The 18,822-nt window shown below is 64.6% G+C and overlaps 8 protein-coding genes across 8 annotated transcripts; 3 read left to right on the plus strand and 5 right to left on the minus strand.

Moving 5' to 3' along the window:
* Positions 1-59: 59 nt before the first annotated feature.
* HETIRDRAFT_478522 (uncharacterized protein) lies at positions 60-3,061 on the plus strand (the record flags this gene model as incomplete). The annotated part of the gene is made up of 7 exons (XM_009551107.1): positions 60-295; positions 357-630; positions 712-1,113; positions 1,185-1,409; positions 1,485-1,748; positions 1,785-1,929; positions 2,238-3,061. The coding sequence occupies 7 exons, from the start codon at positions 60-62 to the stop codon at positions 2,867-2,869; spliced, it is 2,178 nt and encodes a 725-aa protein (XP_009549402.1). The 3' UTR covers positions 2,870-3,061.
* A 307-nt stretch (positions 3,062-3,368) lies between these two features.
* Positions 3,369-4,625, minus strand: HETIRDRAFT_420309 (uncharacterized protein; the record flags this gene model as incomplete). Its single annotated transcript, XM_009551108.1, has 1 exon — positions 3,369-4,625. One exon carries the CDS (start codon positions 4,623-4,625, stop codon positions 3,369-3,371), a length of 1,257 nt encoding a protein of 418 aa, XP_009549403.1.
* Positions 4,626-4,638: 13 nt separating this feature from the next.
* On the minus strand, positions 4,639-6,530 carry HETIRDRAFT_478525 (uncharacterized protein; the record flags this gene model as incomplete). Its single annotated transcript, XM_009551109.1, has 8 exons — positions 6,383-6,530; positions 6,239-6,326; positions 6,002-6,176; positions 5,815-5,935; positions 5,187-5,752; positions 4,866-5,094; positions 4,717-4,806; positions 4,639-4,648 (listed from the first exon to the last, which is right to left on the minus strand). Coding segments are annotated over exons 1-8 (1,317 nt in total), but the record flags the coding sequence as incomplete, so codon positions are not given.
* Positions 6,531-6,704: 174 nt separating this feature from the next.
* ubc1 (ubiquitin-conjugating enzyme1) lies at positions 6,705-7,346 on the plus strand (the record flags this gene model as incomplete). The annotated part of the gene is made up of 4 exons (XM_009551110.1): positions 6,705-6,714; positions 6,805-6,917; positions 7,001-7,206; positions 7,286-7,346. The coding sequence occupies 4 exons, from the start codon at positions 6,705-6,707 to the stop codon at positions 7,344-7,346; spliced, it is 390 nt and encodes a 129-aa protein (XP_009549405.1).
* A 671-nt stretch (positions 7,347-8,017) lies between these two features.
* HETIRDRAFT_64456 (aspartic peptidase) lies at positions 8,018-10,502 on the minus strand (the record flags this gene model as incomplete). The annotated part of the gene is made up of 7 exons (XM_009550523.1): positions 10,386-10,502; positions 9,848-10,325; positions 9,387-9,774; positions 9,027-9,287; positions 8,768-8,948; positions 8,529-8,675; positions 8,018-8,396 (listed from the first exon to the last, which is right to left on the minus strand). The coding sequence occupies exons 2-7, from the start codon at positions 10,045-10,047 to the stop codon at positions 8,305-8,307; spliced, it is 1,269 nt and encodes a 422-aa protein (XP_009548818.1). The 5' UTR covers positions 10,048-10,325; positions 10,386-10,502.
* Positions 10,503-10,957: 455 nt separating this feature from the next.
* HETIRDRAFT_478531 (uncharacterized protein) lies at positions 10,958-11,808 on the plus strand. Its single transcript, XM_009551111.1, has one exon. The coding sequence runs from the start codon at positions 11,070-11,072 to the stop codon at positions 11,514-11,516; it is 447 nt and encodes a 148-aa protein (XP_009549406.1). The 5' UTR covers positions 10,958-11,069; the 3' UTR covers positions 11,517-11,808.
* HETIRDRAFT_445866 (uncharacterized protein) lies at positions 10,958-14,259 on the minus strand (the record flags this gene model as incomplete). The annotated part of the gene is made up of 6 exons (XM_009551112.1): positions 10,958-12,934; positions 12,989-13,176; positions 13,243-13,450; positions 13,558-13,665; positions 13,753-13,967; positions 14,115-14,259. 6 exons carry the CDS (start codon positions 14,257-14,259, stop codon positions 11,747-11,749), a joined length of 2,052 nt encoding a protein of 683 aa, XP_009549407.1. The 3' UTR covers positions 10,958-11,746.
* A 598-nt stretch (positions 14,260-14,857) lies between these two features.
* On the minus strand, positions 14,858-18,268 carry HETIRDRAFT_445867 (uncharacterized protein). Its single transcript, XM_009551113.1, has 3 exons — positions 17,793-18,268; positions 16,941-17,516; positions 14,858-16,452 (listed from the first exon to the last, which is right to left on the minus strand). Exons 1-3 carry the CDS (start codon positions 18,145-18,147, stop codon positions 15,431-15,433), a joined length of 1,953 nt encoding a protein of 650 aa, XP_009549408.1. The 5' UTR covers positions 18,148-18,268; the 3' UTR covers positions 14,858-15,430.
* Positions 18,269-18,822: the final 554 nt, after the last annotated feature.

The raw sequence follows: 18,822 nt of genomic DNA on the forward strand, positions 1-18,822 counted from the left end.
GATAGCCGACACCGACACCGACGACGACCACAGCACCGTCCACAACCCCGCCGGCAGCCATGCCCCCCGCCGTCGACCTCGTCGTCGTCTTCCGCGCCTCCTCCAAACACACCCTCTCCAGACAACACGCCCTCGACGACGCCCGCCTCGCAGAGCAGCAGTACTCCCGCCTCCTCGACGTCCTCCACGCAGGCGGGCTCCAGGCCGTCGGCCGCCGCGGCGAGCACCAGGGCCAGCTGATCGTCCTCCTCTCCTGCACCGCGCCCCAGCTCACCCGCCTCGTCCGCCGCGAGCGGTAATTCCACCCCCCTTTCCTCTCCCCTCCCGCGCCCCGCCCCTAACCCCCCGCCGAACAGACACTCCGACTTTCTCCACGGCCTCCCCGCCGCCGCCGACCCCGCCCTCGACCCCGCCGCGCTCACCCCCGCAGAGCGCCTCCGCCTCGTGCACGAGTACCTCACCTCCCCACCCGCAGACGGCGGGCTCGGCGTCGCCCCGGCCGCCCCCGACGCCTGGGACCGCGTCGAGTCCGTCATGGCCCTCCACGACCCCGACTTCAACGACGCCTGGATACGCGCCCTCACCCGCCACGCCGTCGGCCCCGACCGCCTCGACGCCATCCGCAACCAGGTCCGTCTCTCTCCCCACCCGCACACACACACACACCTCGTAACCCATCCCCCCGCCCGCCCACGCGTCCGCCACTGACAGTTCGGCGACCCCGTCGCCTTCTACTTCGCCTTCCTCGTCTCCTACACCCGCGCCCTCGCCCTCGCCGCAACCGCCGGGCTCGCCACCTACCTCCTCGCCCGCCCCTACTCCGCGGCCTACTCCTCCGCCCTCCTCCTCTGGGCCGTCGCCTTCGTCGAGTCCTGGCGCGTCCGCGAGCGCGTCCTCGCCACGCGCTGGGGCACCCGCGGCGCCTTCCGCGTCGAGCGCCGCACCCGCGCCGCGGGCGCGCCCATCCCCTGGTGGACGCGCGAGCTGCGCATCCTCGCGAGCGTCCCCGTCGTCCTCCTCTTCGCGGGCGCCCTCGCCGCCCTCCTCACCGCCATCTTCGTCCTCGAGGCCTTTGTCGCCGCGCTCTACACCGGCCCGGGCCACCCCTACGTCGTGCGTCCCCCTCTCCCCGCCCCGCCCCGCCCCGCCCCGGACGCTGACCCCACGCGCGCGCGCGCGCTCAGTCCCTCGTCCCGACCCTCCTCTTCGTCGCCCTCGTCCCGCGCTTCCTCGCGCTCTACCACGCCCGCGCCCGCGCGCTCACCGACTGGGAGCACCACGCGCACGCCTCGACGCACGCCGCCTCGCTCACGCTCAAGACCTTCGCCCTCTCCGCCGTCGTCGCCTACCTCGGCCTCGCCCTCTCCGCCTTCGTCTACGTCCCCTTCGGCGCGCCCCTCATGGACGCCGTCCAGCGCCGCATCCTCGCCGCCGCCCCCGCCGCCGCCACCGCCGCCGCCGCGGACCGCGCGCGGCCCGCACAGCCGCCGCCCGAAAAGCCCCCCGCGCCCCTCTTCGACCCCCGCCCCGCCGCGGGGCGCGCCAAGCTCAACGCCGCGCGCCTCCAGAACCAGATGTTCGCCTTCACGGTCACGAACCAGGCGCTCAACGCCTTCACCGAGCTCGCCCTCCCCTTCCTCTCGCGCTTCCTCGCGCGCTTCCTCGCGCGGCGCCGCCGTGGCATCGGCGGCGCGGGGGGCTCGCCGGCGAAGAAGAAGCGCGTGGGGTTCGAGGACGCGGCGATGGGCGTGGCGGGCGTGGCGGGCGCGGCGGCGCAGGGGCAGCGGGCAAAGGCGGAGCGCGCGTTCCTGGAGCGCGTGCGTCGCGAGGTCGCGTTGCCTGAGTACGGGCTGTTCGAGGACTACGGGGAGATGGTGACGCAGTTCGGGTACGTCGCGCTGTGGTCGACGATCTGGCCGCTCGCGCCGGGTGAGTGCTGGTTTTTGTGCCTTTTTTTTTTGGTTTTTTGGGGTTTTGGGGGGGGATTCGAGGTTCGGGCTGGGGGGGTCTGGGGTTCTTTTGTCCTGTTTTTTTTTTCGGAGCGGGGGAGGGGGGCGGTGAGGAGGAGGGGGAGCTCACGCCGCGGCTCGTTCGATGGCCAAGCGACAGGCGGTGACAGCGCCCCCTTGCACCCGCGCGTTCCATTCCATCCCGCTCCACACCTCCAAACCCACCAAACTGACGCGCGCGCCTCTTCTCTCCACGCGCGCCCCCCCCCCCCTCGCCCCGCCGCGCAGTCACCGCGTACCTGAACAACACGCTCGAGCTCCGCGCGGACGCGTTCAAGATCGTCACGCACCACCGCCGCCCGCTCCCCGCCCGCGCCGACACCATCGGGCCCTGGCTCGCCTGCCTCTCCTTCCTCACCTGGCTCGCCGCCCTCACCAACGCCGCCCTCGTCTACCTCTTCCGTCCCGCCGCCGCCGCCGCCGCCGCCCTCTCCTCCGCCTCCTCCACCCCCGCCCTCACCACCTCCTTGCACGTCCCCGACGCAGGCGCAAGCATCCCCGCGCCCGCGCCGACCGACGCCGCGCGCGCCGTGCTCGCCAAGGCGCTCCTCGTCGCGCTCGCCGCGAGCCACGCGCACCTCGCGCTGCGCGCGGCCGTGCGGCACGTCGTCGAGCGCGCCGTGTGGAAGGGCAGCGCGGAGGAGGCGCGCGCGACGCGCGACGCGCAGGAGGCCAAGGCGCGCTACCTGCGGAGCGTCGAGGGCGCGCCTGCGGGCGAGGGCGCGGCGCAGGCACAGGGAGAGCGGGAGGGAGAGCGGGAGGGAGAGCGGGAGGGAGAGGGAGGGGGAGAGGCCGACGGCGCGTTTTGGGCGTATGACGAGGGCTTGGAGGAGATCCGGCGGGGGTTGAAGGAGGCGTGAGGCGGGGCGAGGCGAGGCGAGGCGTGGGGCGAGGCGAGGCGCGCCTTTTTGGGCTGCTGGCGGACATGCGCGGGGAAAAAGCGACGCGGGGGCGATAGCCGTGGATATTTATTTACATAGCGTCCATAAAGGCATTGCTCGCGACTGGGTGTTTCTTTCCCCGATCTTATTTATGTTTCTTTTTCGCCGCGTACGACGTGGAGACGGACATGTACATACTACGCGCTCGCTCGATACCGGGAACCGTCACGGACACCATGGTTGACGCCGACCTCGCAAACCGCAAGCCGTCCTTCTCCTCTCCTCTCAAAGCACTTAGCAAACGATGTACATAAATAGACCGAGCACAGAACCTCGAGGACAAGACTCGAATACTACAGAGCCAGACACCCCACTCTCAACGTCCCGTGTATACATGGCAAGCACGCCACAAGAAACCGCGCCGTCTCCCCTCGTCCCCCTCCCCCCCCCCCCCCTCAATCATCATCGCTGGCCCGGCTCACGCGCCCACCGGCGGCTGAGCCGGCACCTGCGCCTGCGACTGGCCACCGTGCTCGCCCCCCTGTCCCTGCCCGCTCACGCTCATCCCCGCGAACTGGCTCTGCAGCCCGTAATACTGGTTCGCCCACTCTGCCGCTGGACCGACACCAGGACCAAGCCCGGCACCCGCCGCGGCGCCAGGGCTCTGCGGCGCATACGCCGTGCCCAGCGAGCCCTGCCTCTGCGGTCCGACGGGGGCGGCGGCACCGTAGGGGGTCGGCAGCTCGTGCGCATACGCCCCCGGGCTCGGGAGCGAGCTCGCAGACGCCTGGCGCTGCGGTCCGTCCTGCAGTTGCGGTTGCGGTTGCGGTTGCGGTTGCGGTTGCGATTGCGCCTGGGGCTGGTGCTGAAGCTGCGCTTGCGGCGGTTGAGAAGGCTGTTGTTGCTGTTGCTGGATCGCCTGGACGAACGCGGTCTGCGGGTGCGCGCTCTGCGGGGAATGCGCAAGGCCAGACGTCGAGGAGACGACGCCCGCCCCGGGCGACTGCTGCTGGACCTGAGCGTACGGCTGCTGGTACCCCGCGGCGGCGTCCTGCTGACTCTGGCTCTGCGGTTGGCCCTGAACCTGAGCCTGAGCCTGGGCCTGAGGAGACTGTGCGTCGACGGGCGTCCTGTCCGTGATTCCAGGGACCGCAAAGAAATACACCGCGCCCGTGGGGTCCGTCCCGCCCTGCGCGTAGTACTGCGCCCACGCCTGCGCGTTCGGATCCGGGTACGTCGCTTTCGGATCGAACGTGTACGGTGGGCCCTGGGCCTCGCGTGGCGGCTCCACCTGCTGCTGGGGCTGGGGCTGGGGCTGGGCTTGTGCCAGGGGCTGTGGTTGCTGTGAAGGTCCGTAGGGGCTCGGCGCGTGCTCGGCCTGCTGCGGGAAATACGACATCCTGTTCTGCGCGGGGTACGGCTGCTGAGGGTACCCTCCCGGAGCCGCCTGCTGTTGCTGCTGCTGCTGCTGGGGAGCACCATATGGCGCCGGGGTGAGGCTCGGGTCACCATACGGGGCCTGGGGCTGGCCCATGGACTGAGGACCTTGCGTCGGCGGGTACCCGCCTTCCTGGCCAGGCGCGTACGCAGCCGCAGGGGCGGGGTAGGCGTTGTATCCGGGCTGGTCATACACGGCGGGGTTCCAGCCGTTCGCTTGGGGCTCGGGGATCCGTGCATACAGCGCCTGTGGGCCGCGTGAGTCTGGCCGGGGCTGGTAGGAGGGCTGGGGCTGCATGTATGGCGGCCGCTGGTCGTAGTCTGGAGCAGAGGGGAGTACGACTCCACGTGAGTAGATCGTGGAGGGACGGATAGGAGAGACGGCTTACAGCCAGAATGCCTAGCCAGGCTTTCTTCCATCATACGGTCGAAGATAGTGCGCGCCTTGACAAACGTCTCGTTCATAGCCACCAGATCAGCTGCACAGAGCCCATCAGCAAACGGCAGCAATGAAACCGATCCCTCATAGAGGACTCACATCGCTTCTGACTATACTTGTCGATCAGCTTGACGATCTTGGGACGCAGCGCCATGCTCGAGCGGTACAGCTCTTGAATCTCCTCGTTGTCCGCGAGGTTGTCCTTCGCGGGGTCGAGCGACCGGAGCATCGTGAGCAGGCGGTCGACGTTCGCTGCCTGTGAGAACACCGCGAACTCCTGCTGTGCCTCTGCGGCCAACTCCGCGGCCGATGGCTCGGGAAGCGGTTCCTGGTGAAACAGAAACACGATTAGATGATTGTTCGCGGATTTACCGCGAGAAAAAAAACGACACGGGGGGAAATGATGGGGCTGTTGCTTACGACGTAGTTGACGGGGAATATCCCAGTTCGGCCTTTGAGCTGACCTCGCCACCAGTCCTTGTATCCACGATCGACGACCTTGATGACGTCGCCCTTCTCGAACGCAAGCTCGCCCGCCTCCGTCGGCTCGAACGTGTGCAACGCACGAACCCGCGTGACTATCGTCGTCGTCGACGGAGTCGGCGACACCGACAGGGCGACCGGCGTCGCCGAGGCTGTCGGTAGGCTCACTTGCGCTTGAGATTGCGCCTGCGGGGGAGTCACCTGGCGCACGGGGCCGGGGACGTAGCCACCCGTGTAAATCGCGCTGCCAACGCTCCCTTGGCGCGCGGCAGCGGAGGACGAGGTAGCGGCGGCGGGCTGGTAGCCGTCGCTCGAGCTGCCGGCGCCGCTGGAGGACGCCTGTGCACTAGACGAGGCGAGGGAGTACTGGTTCCACGCTGCACGGCCACCCTTGTCCTGAACGGAGATCTCCAAGGCACGCTGGAGCTCCTCTTCCTCGCGCCGGCGGACTTCGTCGTTGACGTCAGGCGGCGGCGGTTCTTGCGGGCCCTCGAACGAGTAGTCTGCGATGGGTCGGTTCGATGAGCAAGAAAGGTGAGGGGACGAAGAGGTGTGCGATACATACTCTTTGCTTTGAGATTGTTGTAGCAGTCTTCCATCACGCCCAGCGTCGGGTCGTTCTCAAACTCGGAGACCCACATCGCTATAAGACTCAGGGCTTTGCGCCTGACCTTGTCATGTGTCGTCTGCAAGCCAAAGCGCGGTCAGCTGCTTGGCATCTCGAGTACAATACTGGGAGAGTGTACGCGCACCCGGTCGGTGATCAGTTTCTCGAGGGCCTGGGTGAATGCCCTCGACGCGATCTCGCGATGGAGTTCGACGGTGCAGTTCTTCGAGAGCGAGTCGGCGAGGGCGAGGGAGTAGAGCTGGACGTTCGGATTGCGGTGTGCGAGCCGCTTGAGGATCGCAGCAATGACGCTCCGAGCGCTGAGGCCAAATCCCGCATGTGAGTGCCCATCCCCACGCCCAAAACCCAATCGAGAACGCACCCCTGCTCGCCCTCGTCCTGCACCTTGTCGCAGAGGTTCAGGATGAGCTCCCAGTTCTCGCTGGTGAGGTTTTCGTCGGTCGTCTTGACTGCGCGCGCCGTTCAGATTGCGTCGGCGAGAGTGGGAGCGAGATTGCGGACATACCGACGATATCATCGTAGGGGTTTGCGCCGCTCTTGAACATCGCGGCTTGTGATGGACGTCGCCGGCGGTGCTAGGAAAAACAAAATCAAGGGTGTCTGGTAGAGTTATGTGGAGAATACGGGGAGATGTGTGTGTGTGTGACGATGGATGAAGGGCAGTGCGGTCGCCGGAGAGACTGCGGTGGCTGACGGTGGAAAGACCGAGCCCGATCCGGCCTGCTGGATGCACTGCAGTGCGTCGGGCTCTCCTTGGTCCTTGACTCGGCCGCGCCACTGCTGCTGCTGCTCTCTCCATCTCCTTGCTCTGCCTCCTCCTCTCTCCGATGGCAAAGGGTATAATCCGTCTCTAACACACTGTCTCTGCGCGCGCGCTGATCCTGTGCGATGCGCGGACAGTACCACGCAATTTCCGCCTGCTCGAAGAGCTCGAGAAGGGCGAGAAGGGCATCGGCGACGGCTCGTGCTCCTACGGCCTCGAGGACGGCGACGACATCCTCATGAGCCAGTGGAACGGTACCATCATCGGCCCCGGCCACGTACGTCCCCCCCCCCCCCTCGCCCGCCCCCACGTCCCCGCCGCTGACCGCGATCGCTCGGCCTGTGCGTATGTGGCGCGCAGACGGTGCACGAGAACCGCATCTACAGCCTCAGGATCGTCTGCGGCGCGACCTACCCCGAGCAGCCTCCCCTCGTCCAGTTCGTCTCGCGCGTCAACCTCCCCTTCGTCAACCAAACGGACGGCAAGGTCGATCCCTCCAAGCTCCCCATCCTCGCCCACTGGTCCAGCACCAGCAGCATCGAGACCGTCCTCGTCGAGATCCGCCGGTGCGTGCCCACCGGCTCCCGATCATTTCATGCCCGTTTTGACACGATATGCGCTGTTCGTTCGACTGTACTAATGCAGGGAGATGGCATCGTTCAACAATCGCAAGCTGCCTCAGCCTCCGGAAGGGAGCAACTTCTGAGCGGTCGTGCCCGGCCTCACATTCTCCGGGCATCGTCTTTATCCATCATCATCGTCTTCGTTGTCGTCGGGGCGTCTAATCATCATCAGGGCTGTGCAGTGTTCAGGCGGCGCGTGTTAGATACGTAGCAGGGAGTATAAATCATGTCATTAACTGTGTTTCTTAGCCTTTTCGGTACACGCCACCATCATCTATAGCAAGCATCTCAGCGTCGCGCCTCACCGGCAGGGCAACACTCCTTCGTCGGGGTGCTCTGCTGATCGTCCCAAATATGAGTCCGTCCGCTCTAAAAATATGGGGTGAACTGCGGTCAGATGTTCAGCTTCTTTGTGTCGTCCACGCGCATGTCGCCGGCGTTTGCCCCAGCACCCGCCACCCCCTCGGCCGATTTGCTCATAAGTAGACGCGCTCGAGATCAGACAAGACGCCAGTAAGATTTCTGATTCCATTCGATAACAGGAGGAGAGCCGTCGCTCCCTTGATGAACCTCTCAGGCCTCGATCCATAAGTTCGGCAAACTTTGTTCGTGGACGAAGATATCAACGAAAGTCAATCTCCTCGACGCCAAAGCTGGCAACAGCAGCCCCCATTCGCTCACTTCAGTCTCGCCCAGGCCCATGCAGCTCACGAGACCCTCCTACCTCGAGCCCACCCCGCTCTGCAGTGCAACAGCGATGTGATTGGATACGATGATAATATAGTATATATGACAGCGAAGCAAGCCTGTAAAGTAGCCGAGGCGCGGCGCACGCATTAGCAATGAGCAAGTTCCGCGTACGTGAATGTGGGTTAGTGTGAGAGCGCAGACGACACAGAACAACAAATCGAACGTCTTTCCGGAGCCTTCCATCCACCGACGACGCGGTAGCAATGCACAAGTCCCCGCGCCCGCCTGGCGCCCCCCCCCCCCCCCTCTGTTCTCTTCTCATCCTCCGATGCTCGCAAACCCCCAAAGCCCTCACGCGAGGTCCGCAAACCCGACGCGGCTCTCACCCTTGTCGAAGATCGTGTACACGTTCTGCATGAACACGTCCCCGATGATCCAGAACGCTGTCAGCCCCAAACCAGCGCGTCAGCCACCAGCGATCGTCCGCGCCAAAGTGGCACCAGTACACGGACCCCACGGTTCACAGTTCGACAAGCGAGGATATGAGCGCGCGGACAGGCAATCAGAGAGCAAACACGCACACATGCTGGTCGTAGACGCGATGCCCGCGAGACAGTCGCTCGACCCCATCGACACAGGCCCCAGCGTGAACGTCTCTGGCCTGATATCGACCTTCTTCCCGCCAAACGTGAGGCTCACCTGCGGCACGGCGTCACACGGCACTGTCGCCCCAACCCGCGCGCACCCACAAGCAAAACGCATCAGCACCCGCTCAAACGGAACGTAGATCAGACGGAGAAGGGAGGAGACGCACCGGACCACAGGCCCTGCTGCCCGTCGACGGGCTTCGCGCCGGTGACGTTCTTGTAGAAATTGGCGACGTCCTGCTCGTTCCCGACGAGGAGCGTCGTGCCCGAATCGATGATCGCCGCCGTCTTCCCGACGGCCTGCGTCCCGTTCACCGCCAACTGGTCCATCTCGACCTGCCAGTATCCCTACACACCAACACCCAGCACACATTAGCTCCCGCGTCCTTCGCGCACCGTGTTCCGGAGACCGAGACGCAGACACACCTCGTGCGTGACGTCCACGTACGTCGGCTCGCCCGCGTACAGCGTCTTATTGGTCCCGCCGATGAACAGCTCGGAGCCCTCCTGCGCGAGCTTGAACCCGAACACGGGCGCGTCGACCGCGCCCTGCGCGACGAGCGTGTCGAGCAGCGGCGGCGCGTTGTACACCGAGATGCTCTTAAACCCGAGCCCGACGAGCCCGTCCATCCCGCTCGTGAACCCCGCCGAATACGTGTCCGCCGCGCCGATCGTCTGATTCGCCGCCTGCGCGCCGCGCGCCGATCAAAAACAAAACCGTCAGATCACGCGACGAGCGTCGAGAACCCGCCGGCACGACAACAACGGGGGAGGCGGAACACGTACAGACAAACCCGCGATCGCGACGCTCTCCGCGTACTGCTTCCCCTTCACCGTGCTCCCGTCCCCATACCGCAGCGTGAAGTTTCTCCCGAGGTCGCGCCCCGACGTGCTCTTCCCCGCGTCGTACTCCGCGCGCCCGCCGCAGCCCGCGCTGCCGCCGCACCCGGCCGCCGGCACGAACAGGTCCGAGCTGCCCGTGTCGAAGTCCATCGTGAACTCCTGCGGCGGCGTCCCGAGCGCGATCTTCCCCGTCCAAAGCATCTCGCCCTGGTCGGCGAGCGCGACGCCGCCCGCGCCGCGCCGCGCGAGGCCGAAGAGGTCCTCCAAAAAGGCGAGCGGGTGCGCGGCACCCGTGTTGCGCTCGAAGGCGTTGAACCCGCGCTGGAACTTCCTGCGGGGATAAAAGCATGCGAAGCGCCATCAGTGAGCGCGCGTTCGAATAAAATACACGCTGGCGGACGCACGCGGCAGCAAAGTTCAGGTGGCGCGCGAGGGCGGGGATGTTGACGGACCCGTCGTCGAGCAAGAACGAGGCGCGCCGATTCAGCGGGATGGTCGTGCCCGCTGGGATGGGAATATTCATGCCGCTGAGGGGCACAGCACCGGCGAGCAGAGGCAAAGCGAGGAGCAAAGCCGCGCCAGAGCGCGAGGCCGAGTAACGCATGGTATATACGAATGAAATCGATTTTGTCAGTGTATAAACGAGTGTGTAGCGGATGAAGGAGTGGGGGGAGCCTGTCGACGGTCGGTCGATCGAGGCAGGCGTGTTGTGGTGTGTTGGATTGCCGGGTGGTGCGAGAAAGGAGAAACTGAGCAGAGCGACGGCTACCGTGCAGCTGTCTTATATATTACATGACGGGGCAGCATAGAGTCCGGGGGTTCTAGCGAGGACGGGAGAACTCAGCGCGATGCATAATTAGCGCACGCCGAGCCGAGGTGGAGCTGAATCGGGCTAATAAACATCGTGGTCGCTGCTGGCAATATTATAATACCATTGCGCACCGACACGTCGTCGAGGCCTCCGACGGTTGTGCACGCACAGAGGCTGAGCGCTGAACCTCGCAGACGCCGCCCATTCAAGTGCAGGCGACGATTGAGCAAGCTGTCGCGACGAGGCGCAGAGGATCGGAAGCAAAGACTCAAAGCCAGTCGCGCTGCGTCATGCCCACTGGCAATCAAATCACATGCCGACCCGGACTCGGACCCCGACGAGCAACACCCCCGCTGTCCTTCGCGGCGGCGACGCCACGGCGCCACGGCGCGTCAGGACTCGGGCTGTTGCAACGGGCCAAAACACGTTTTGCCTCGCCTCAGCAATAAAGCCCGCAACGACAATCAGCGACTCTCAGACGCGATGACCTACAGTATCGACCACGAGCCCACCTAAGTACCTCCGAATACGAATAGCATGGCCCGAACACTGCCCGAACACGCTCCGTCCTGTCAGCTCCTGTCAGACGATGACCAGCATCGCACGGCGCTGGCACGCCTGCGTGCTCGCGCCCCGTCGGACTGGCATGCAAGCCAGGCAGAGGAGCCGAGTGAGCAGTCCCACACCATCTCCGATAATATGTACACTGAGCGCACTGTACACCGAGCGCAGCATTCGCATATTACACCGCGAACGAACCTCCCCACGTACGAGTACATGAAAGGGTACGCGCAGTCCCGACAAGGCATCCGAGAATGTTGTACAGCCAGTCACTGACCACGGGCGACGGCGGTGAGCGGGGGATGGGAGCTCGCAATCTTCGTACGGACGTACGAGCGTACGTGCGTGCGTGCCCACATATATATATATACGAGACGAGACGAGACAGGACGGAAAGAAGAGACACACGGGCAGACAGACAGAACGAAAGAAAGAAAAGAAAGAAAGAAAGACAGATGGACAGATGGACAGGTAGACAGATGGACAGAGACAGAGACAGAGAAGCGAAATCAGGGCGCGCAAAAACGAGCGAGTACAGGCGAGCGTATAACCTGGGCGCGACAGCCGCTGCGACATCGACGTGGCGTCGGAGGCGTATCGCGAAGGAAGGGAGGAAGGAAAGAAAGGAGGAGGGTTGTGAGTGCGCGTCCACGGATGAAAAGAGAGAAGGGGGACGAGGCGCGAGCGGAGACGATGTATAATCAAAGACAGTGAGCGGTCGACAGCGGACACCAAAGCAGAACGAAACGAAACGAAACGAAACGAAACGAAACGAGTAGCAATTACAAGAAAAAAGAAAAAAAAAGTGAAAGTGAAATGAACATACATAAATAGATCGAATTCCACACCGACAGACCTTAAGCTCGAGGACCGACGACCCCGCCTCCCGACTCCTCCCGACTCCCGACTCCCGACCGTGCACTAACCGTGCCTATCCGTCCACGTCCATCTCCACCGTCCCCCCACCACCCTCCTCCACGTCCCCGCCATCCCCCTCCACGTCCCCGCCCGCCCTCTGCCCCACCCCCTCCACCCCCTCCCCGTTCGCCCTCCCCCCACCTCCATGCCCATTCCCCACGCCGCCCACGTACCCGCCCTCCCCCTCCTCCGCAAACATCCCCTTCTTCCCCAGCGCCGGCGTAACCGTCCCGCTCCTGCTCCCCGCCCCCACTCCCACTCCAGCACCCGCGCCCGAGGCTCCGAGACTAAGCTTCCCCAGCCCCTCAGGCTCTCCAAAAAACGAGTCCCCAGAAGACACATGCAACAGCGGGCTCGAGCCCCCCGCTCCCGCGACGGGCGACCGCAGCGGCGGCAGCACAGTCGAGTGCGCAACAGGCGACGACGTCACGCTCGTGCTCGTGCTCGCGATGCCGCCCCCACGATGCTGCATCAAATCAAACGGCGGCGCCAGCCTCTCCCTCCCCCCCTCCCCTGCCGTATCCGCACCCGCACCCGCGCCCACGCCCTGCCGCTGAATCCCGACCACCCGCAGCCGCTCGACCCACGCGTCCGCGCGGTCCAGCGAATCCTTCACCACGCCCGTCACCCCGCGCATCATATCCAAGCTCTCCGTCGCGAGCGTCAAAATACGCTGCGCAGCCTGCGTTGCGCTCCCCGCCGTCGGCGGCAGCGCCGCAGCTGCCCCTGTCCCTGTCCCTGCCCCTGCCGCCGCCCCAGTTACCGCGCTGCTGGTCTGTCGCGAATGCCGCGGGCTCGACGCGCTCGAGGGCGACGCCGGCCGCGACGGCGCCTCGCCGCCCCGGTCCCGCCTGCCACTCCGGCGCGTCCCCCGGCCCCCGCGCCCCGCGGTGCCCGCGGCGGTGGGCACGTCCTGCCTGCGTGCGGCGCTCGCCCACGCCTGCGGGAGGTGCAATATGAAGCCGCGCACCCGCGCGCGGGCAGGCTCGGGGAGCGCGCCGCCCGCGTACTGGGACACGATGTTGACCACCTGCCGGACGGTGTTGACGACGTCGTGTTTGACGTTCTGGAGCTGGCGCATGTGCTCGGGCGAGATGAGCGCGTCGGGGTTGATGGCGTTCGGAGAGCCTGGTGGGGGCTGCAGGGAGGCCATGAAGTCGCGTAGGATGAGGATCTGTCCGTCGATGTGTGTCGTTGCGTACTGCAGGAGGACAGTCAGGATGCGTTTCAAAAGGCGCAAGGCGAGATGACGGACCTGCAGCCATTGCAGGCAGTACTTCAGCCTTCGCATACTTTCTTCGCTCACGGCCGCACCGATTCCTCCAGCTTCAAGCAATACAGCTTGCCATCGACTGCGCTGCGCGACCTGTTGTTGTTGTTGCTGCTGCTGGTCCGTCTCCTGTGAGTCCTCACGCGGGCTCTGCACCCTCAACGTCGGCGATCCTGCACGAAGCGTCCGCGTCGATCAGACGCCCGCCAGAGATGGCATCAGGACAAGAAAAGACGCACGATCAACCCCGTCGTCTCTAACGGCGCTCTGCTCCCGCTCGTCGTAGCCATAACCATAGCCGTAGCTTTTCCCGTCCAAATCCCCGCGCGTCATCGACACGTCCCGTATCTGCAGCCCCGATTCCCAGCTCCCCCGCCCCCGCTCGCTATTCTGGCCGTCCTGCTCATCCATCGCTGCCGACGGTGCGCGGCCCCGATACCGCCCCAACTGTCCCACCCACCCAACCGACAAGAAGACGCGAGAGGCAACGGGAGACACCCCGACAGGTGAGCAAACGAATGGAATCGAAGGAGGAGCAAAGCGGAGACACGCACCCTGTCCAACTGCCTGCACGCGAACTCGTCGAGTTGATTGACGGGCAGCCGGTCCATCACCGGCCGCGAAATGGTCTTCACGGACGACTCCATCATCTCCGCGCCGTACTGCACAAAGAGGAAAAGGCGGATCAGCATCGTCGGGTGACGATGGGTATGGGGGTGACACGGGAGAGAGGGATCGGAGGGGCTCACCTTGACGACGCGCGAGCTCGCCTTGCTCTGCTCGTACGCTCGCAGCGCGGTGTTCACGATCGGGAGCGTCGACATGCGCGACACGAAGTGCGGCGAGTCGCTGTCCGCCGCGGCCGCCGCGGCATCGAGCGCCTCCGCGCGCTCAAGCACGGGCGAGGCGAGCGTCGGGGACGTCGAGGTCGACGCCATCGAGAGCGCGGGCGTCGGCTGGAAAGCTGCGTGTGCGCCCGACATCCAGCGCAGGGCGCAAAGTCGTCAGCAGCGGACATTATGACGAGGGCCGCGGCCATCAAACGGGGAAGGAGGGGGAATGGAATGGAATGGGTTGGGATGGATGGGATGTATGGAAAAGGGCCACGCACAGCTCGCTCCCATCGCTTGCCCGCTGCGCTCACGCTCCACCCCGCCCCCTCCACTGCCACCGCCGCTGCGCATATCTCCGAGCGCCCTCACCGCGATCCTGACGCTCTCGTCCTCGTCCTCGATCGACCGCTGGCGCGCCTGCATTGCGGTCTGCGTTGGCCCGATCCGCGACGTCGGTCGGTCGGTCGGTCACTCAGTTAATCAGTCAGTCGCTCGGTCTATCAGCTAGCGAGTCGCAGTCAGCCAGTCAGCCAGTCAGTCGATATCGCCCGCCCTGCGCTGCGCCCTGGAGTGGAGATGCCGTAAACAAACGGGCTGCCTGCGAGCGTGCGTGCGTGCGTGTGTGTGTGAATATGCAAGAAAAGCCAATCTGCGCTGCGCTCGAACGGGGTGATCTTCTGCGCTGACGAGATGGGGAAGAACGATGGCGATGGCGATGGCCGTCGACGGGGGACGGTGTGGGTTGTGTTGTGTTGTGATGGGGGAGCTTAAAGGCGAAGCAGCAGGGTCAGAGGCACGGGAGGCAGCACGGGGCACGGATGGAGTGGGGATTGAATGAAAGTTGCTTGTGCCCAGGTGGTCAGTTGGGCATGGGCGAGGGAAGGCGGGGCGCGAGCAACGTGAAAGTCGATCCGTTGGGGGCACCGCCGTTTTCACGTGCAACTGCAGCACTCGTCATCCATCCCATCTCCCATCTAATCTCCTTCTTCCTTCTTCTCACGCGGGTGGGCACGCGCCACGTCCAATAGAATACCCTATGATACGAGCAGCCAAACACCGGTTCTAAGTACCTTACAGCAGAACATAAGTAAAGTAAAGAGAAGAACAAAACAGCCAGAAAACTACGAGGCGATCCGACTGACCAGCGACTGCAGCAGCAGCAGCAGCAACAACAACAACAACAGCAGCAACAACCCACGTATAACAGCAACGAACACACAACACCGGCCAGTCAGCCAGGGGGCGCCTCTTTTGCAGACCGCCCTCGCCGAACATATAAAGTAAAGTACGATGAACAGTAAAAAAGAAAAAGACGAGACGGGATGAGCAGAACAGAGCGGAGAGGGGGTCAGGGTGGAGAATGTTCCAGGTGCCAGGTGCCAGACGAAAACAGAGACGGAGAAATATATACGGGGACAAGCAAAGCGCGGCGTCCAATATTACAGCGAGATGTATACACACGACGAGCGAATCGAAACCACGACGCGTAGCAGAGAGGAGTGCACGGCCCAAAAGGAAGACGAACGAGACGACGAAGAAGGCGACGCAGGTGCTTGCGATGCGTCATGGCAGACGGGACGAGCGAGCACACCGCTCACTCCCGACCCACCTCCACGCCCTGCATCTGCTGCACGGGCCACACGCTCTCCCGCTGCGCCGCCCCCGCCCCAGCCCCAGCCCCGGACCCGCTCCTCTGCAACGGCACGCTCGCCTGCCCCTCCATCCCCCCCGCCGGCGCCGCCACCCCCCTCATCTCGTCCAGCCCCCTCTTCACCCCCGCCATCAGCCGATCCGTCCGTTCCAGCATCTCCAACAGCCCCCGTCGCTGCTCATGCAGTTCAAAGTAGTGCCGCTCAAGCTCCGCAACGGTCGGCACGATCGGGCCCTGCGCCTGTAGCCCCCCCGCCCCCGCCCCTCCTGCTGAAGCGTAGAATGGCGCGGCAGGGCCAGACAGCGGCGAATGCGTCCTGCTCGGCGCGTTTGACGACGCGCGCAAGTAGCTCGGTGGGCCCCCGTGGAACGCGCCGACGCCGCGTGCGGCTGTCCCTGGGCCCGTCATCATCTCTCCGGAGCCCGCGCCGCCGAGCGCGGCGTTCAGCGGGGGGAGGTCGAACCCGCCGTGGTGGTGCGGCGACCCCGCAAAGGGGTGCATGCGCGACGCGGACGCCGCGCGCTCGAGGCCCATCCCGCCTGACGACGACGGCCGCGGCGCCTCCAAGTGCACGTCCGGCCACTGGCCGTGCCCGAGCGCGCCGTGCGGGTGCCCGTGCCCCGACTCTCGACTGCGTTCCCGCGGGGGCATCCCGTCTCGCCCGCTCTCGTCCCCCTCGTCGACCTCACCCTCGTCGGTCGCCTTGTCCTTGCGGTCCTTCCCCCTCCCGCGACGCGCGCGCTTGCGCTTCGGCATCTCGAGCTCCTCCTCGTCATCTTCGCCCTCGCCAGGCCCGCTGCCCGATCCGAGCTCGTGCATGCGGCCGACAGAGACGAGCGCCTCGGCTGCAGCCTGGTCGGACATGCGTCCCTGCGGGCCCGCGGCGGGCACACGCTTCCGACGCTTGATGACGGTCTTCTTCATCGAGTTTGGACGGTGCGTGCCGTGGAGCTTGAAATACAGGCCTACGAATGCGTCGATCCACGCAAAGACGCAGACGCACGAGGCAAAGGCGATGGGAGACGAGAGATAAGAGGCGACGACGTGGGACGTGGGACGATTCGAGTGGACGGGTCGGGTCGGGTCGCCATTGGCAGAGAGCAAAGGAAAAGACGTAACCATTAGCGCCGATTCGATGTTTCCCAGAAAAAAAAACAAATAATGATAGGGAAAATTAGATGCATGAAAAGAGGGGACGCAGGCCGAAGAGGGCATGTCATGATTGGGCTGGGCGCAGTTATCAGATTCGTGGAAACGGTTGTCTGATAAGACCCCAGCGCATGGCAATCTCCGTTTCTCACACACCGTGAGTGCGCGACGGGCGGAATTGAATCGTTCATCACACCCTCAACGACCGCATAAGGGAGAAAATGTCCCGAACAGGACGATTCGACGAACAGGACAACAAAAAAACGAAGACGACGCAGACAGGTGAAACAGAGCAGATACGCACCACAAGCGTTACAGATGTTGTTTCCCACGTCGTCGCGCCGCCATAGCGGTGTCGTCGACGTGCCGCAATTGGCACAACTAAGCGCGCCGACGGCGGCCCTAGCGGTCCGGCTTTTCCCGTTAACGCCGGGGCCGACACCGACGCCGTTGGAACCTGGAGACGAGGCCGGGCCCGCCTGGTCGGTCGAGGGCAGATGTGCCGAGGGAGAGGAGCCTTCCATCTCGAGTCGAGTGTTGAGCGCGTTATTGTATGTGGGGCAGCCGGAGCAAGCTGACGTTCCGCCTGTACCGTCACAGCGTCCGTCGCCGGGGCAGGTTCCACCGCTGTGATGCACGGGTGCTGACGCTGTTGCGGGGGCACCGGAGGGATTCTGTTGATGAGAGGGAGATTGGGGCTGGTGGAGGCCCGGCGAGGCTGCTGGGGTCAGCAAGGACGGCGGGGAGTGGGTATGTTGCCGGTTGATGTGGTTGGCGTCCTGGTTGGCGATGTGGGCGTTGGCGCTGTTGGCGTTGGAGCCTCTGGGGTTCCTACCGAGGGAAGTAGGACGAGGGGTGTGGCGGGACTTGAGATAAAGGCCTGTGCATGATGGAGGAGATGAGTATATACGACGGAAAGAACGGCGATCAAGAACACGAGGAAGTGTGTGGGGAGACGCGCTGTGAACGCTGTCGGGCGAGAGCCAATGAAGATAGGAGGCAGGTAGTGTGCAGGCGGGCAGGCGCGTTGAAGCGATGAAGGCCTGCCCGTCGACACGCGCTGAGATGGCAAGGTGCATTGGACACGTGGGGGCGTAGTAGTAAAAGAGAGCGAAGCGGGTCTGTGTGACGGACAGGGAGGAGATCGGACACTCACCACAGGCGTTGCAGATGGTGTTGCCTTCGCCGTCTCTGCGCCAGAGCGGAGTGGTGAAAGTGCCGCAGTTGGCGCAGGAGACTGCACCTGAGGATGCAGTCGCGGACGGAGGGGGGTTGGGAGGGGAGCCCTGGTTGACCTGATCGTGGCCCTGCTCGTGAAGCGGGAGGTGGGGGTGGAAGACGACGTCTTTTAGAAAGTGAGGCTGAGAAGAGTGGTTCTGTAAGCTGGAGGGGGAAGGGGGGGCCTGGAAGGAGTCGGAGGAGGGATTATGGAGAGTGGGACTAAACTGGAGCCTAGATATGGAAGAGAGCGAAGCGTGCATGATGGGGGGCTCGAGCACGACGGGAGACATTGCGGTGCGGTGTGTGTTTGTTTAGTGTAGTGGAGGGTAAGATAGACGGGGGGAAGGAGCGATAAGGGAGAGGAGATAGGAGGGCGAGGGAGGGGAGGGAGGACGGGAAGGAGACTAGCGCAGAGGCGAAGAGCGACGACTGCTGGAGGGGCGACCGGGCGAGCCAGATAAATCCACACAAGATAACACCCCCCGCCGTCCAATCACAGCACACGCATTCCTCATTTCCCACGCCCTGCCCATCTCTGATTACGTCCCCCGTCCGTCGTGCCCCCTCCCGGCATTGGCCCCCCGCTGTGTCCCTCCAAGCCGCCCCTCCGTTCTCACTCCCATCTCACTCCCATCTCGCTTTCCCAACCCGACATCACCATCAAGGTTCACTACGTCTCGCTCATCTCCTCCATCATCGCTTTCGGCATGTCTCTCCCCCCGATAAGATAAGCCCGCGCTAGATCGGCCAAGCCCCCTCCCCTGGGAGTCTGGCCCACGTCCTCTGGCAACAGATGGCAACTTCCTCCAGCTTCCTCCCAACTTCTTTCGCTTGCCGATGCCGAGTCCTGGTCCCTCTCGTCTTCGCTCGCGACCTGCTCGCCAATTTCCCCACTCCTTTCGCCTTTCCATGGCGCAAGTCCTCGCCATTCTGCGGATCGATCCTCCACGCCGACCCGTCTCGGT

Source organism: Heterobasidion irregulare, assembly GCF_000320585.1.
Source record: "Heterobasidion irregulare TC 32-1 unplaced genomic scaffold scaffold_08, whole genome shotgun sequence".
In the NCBI taxonomy this organism is placed as follows: domain Eukaryota; kingdom Fungi; phylum Basidiomycota; class Agaricomycetes; order Russulales; family Bondarzewiaceae; genus Heterobasidion; species Heterobasidion irregulare.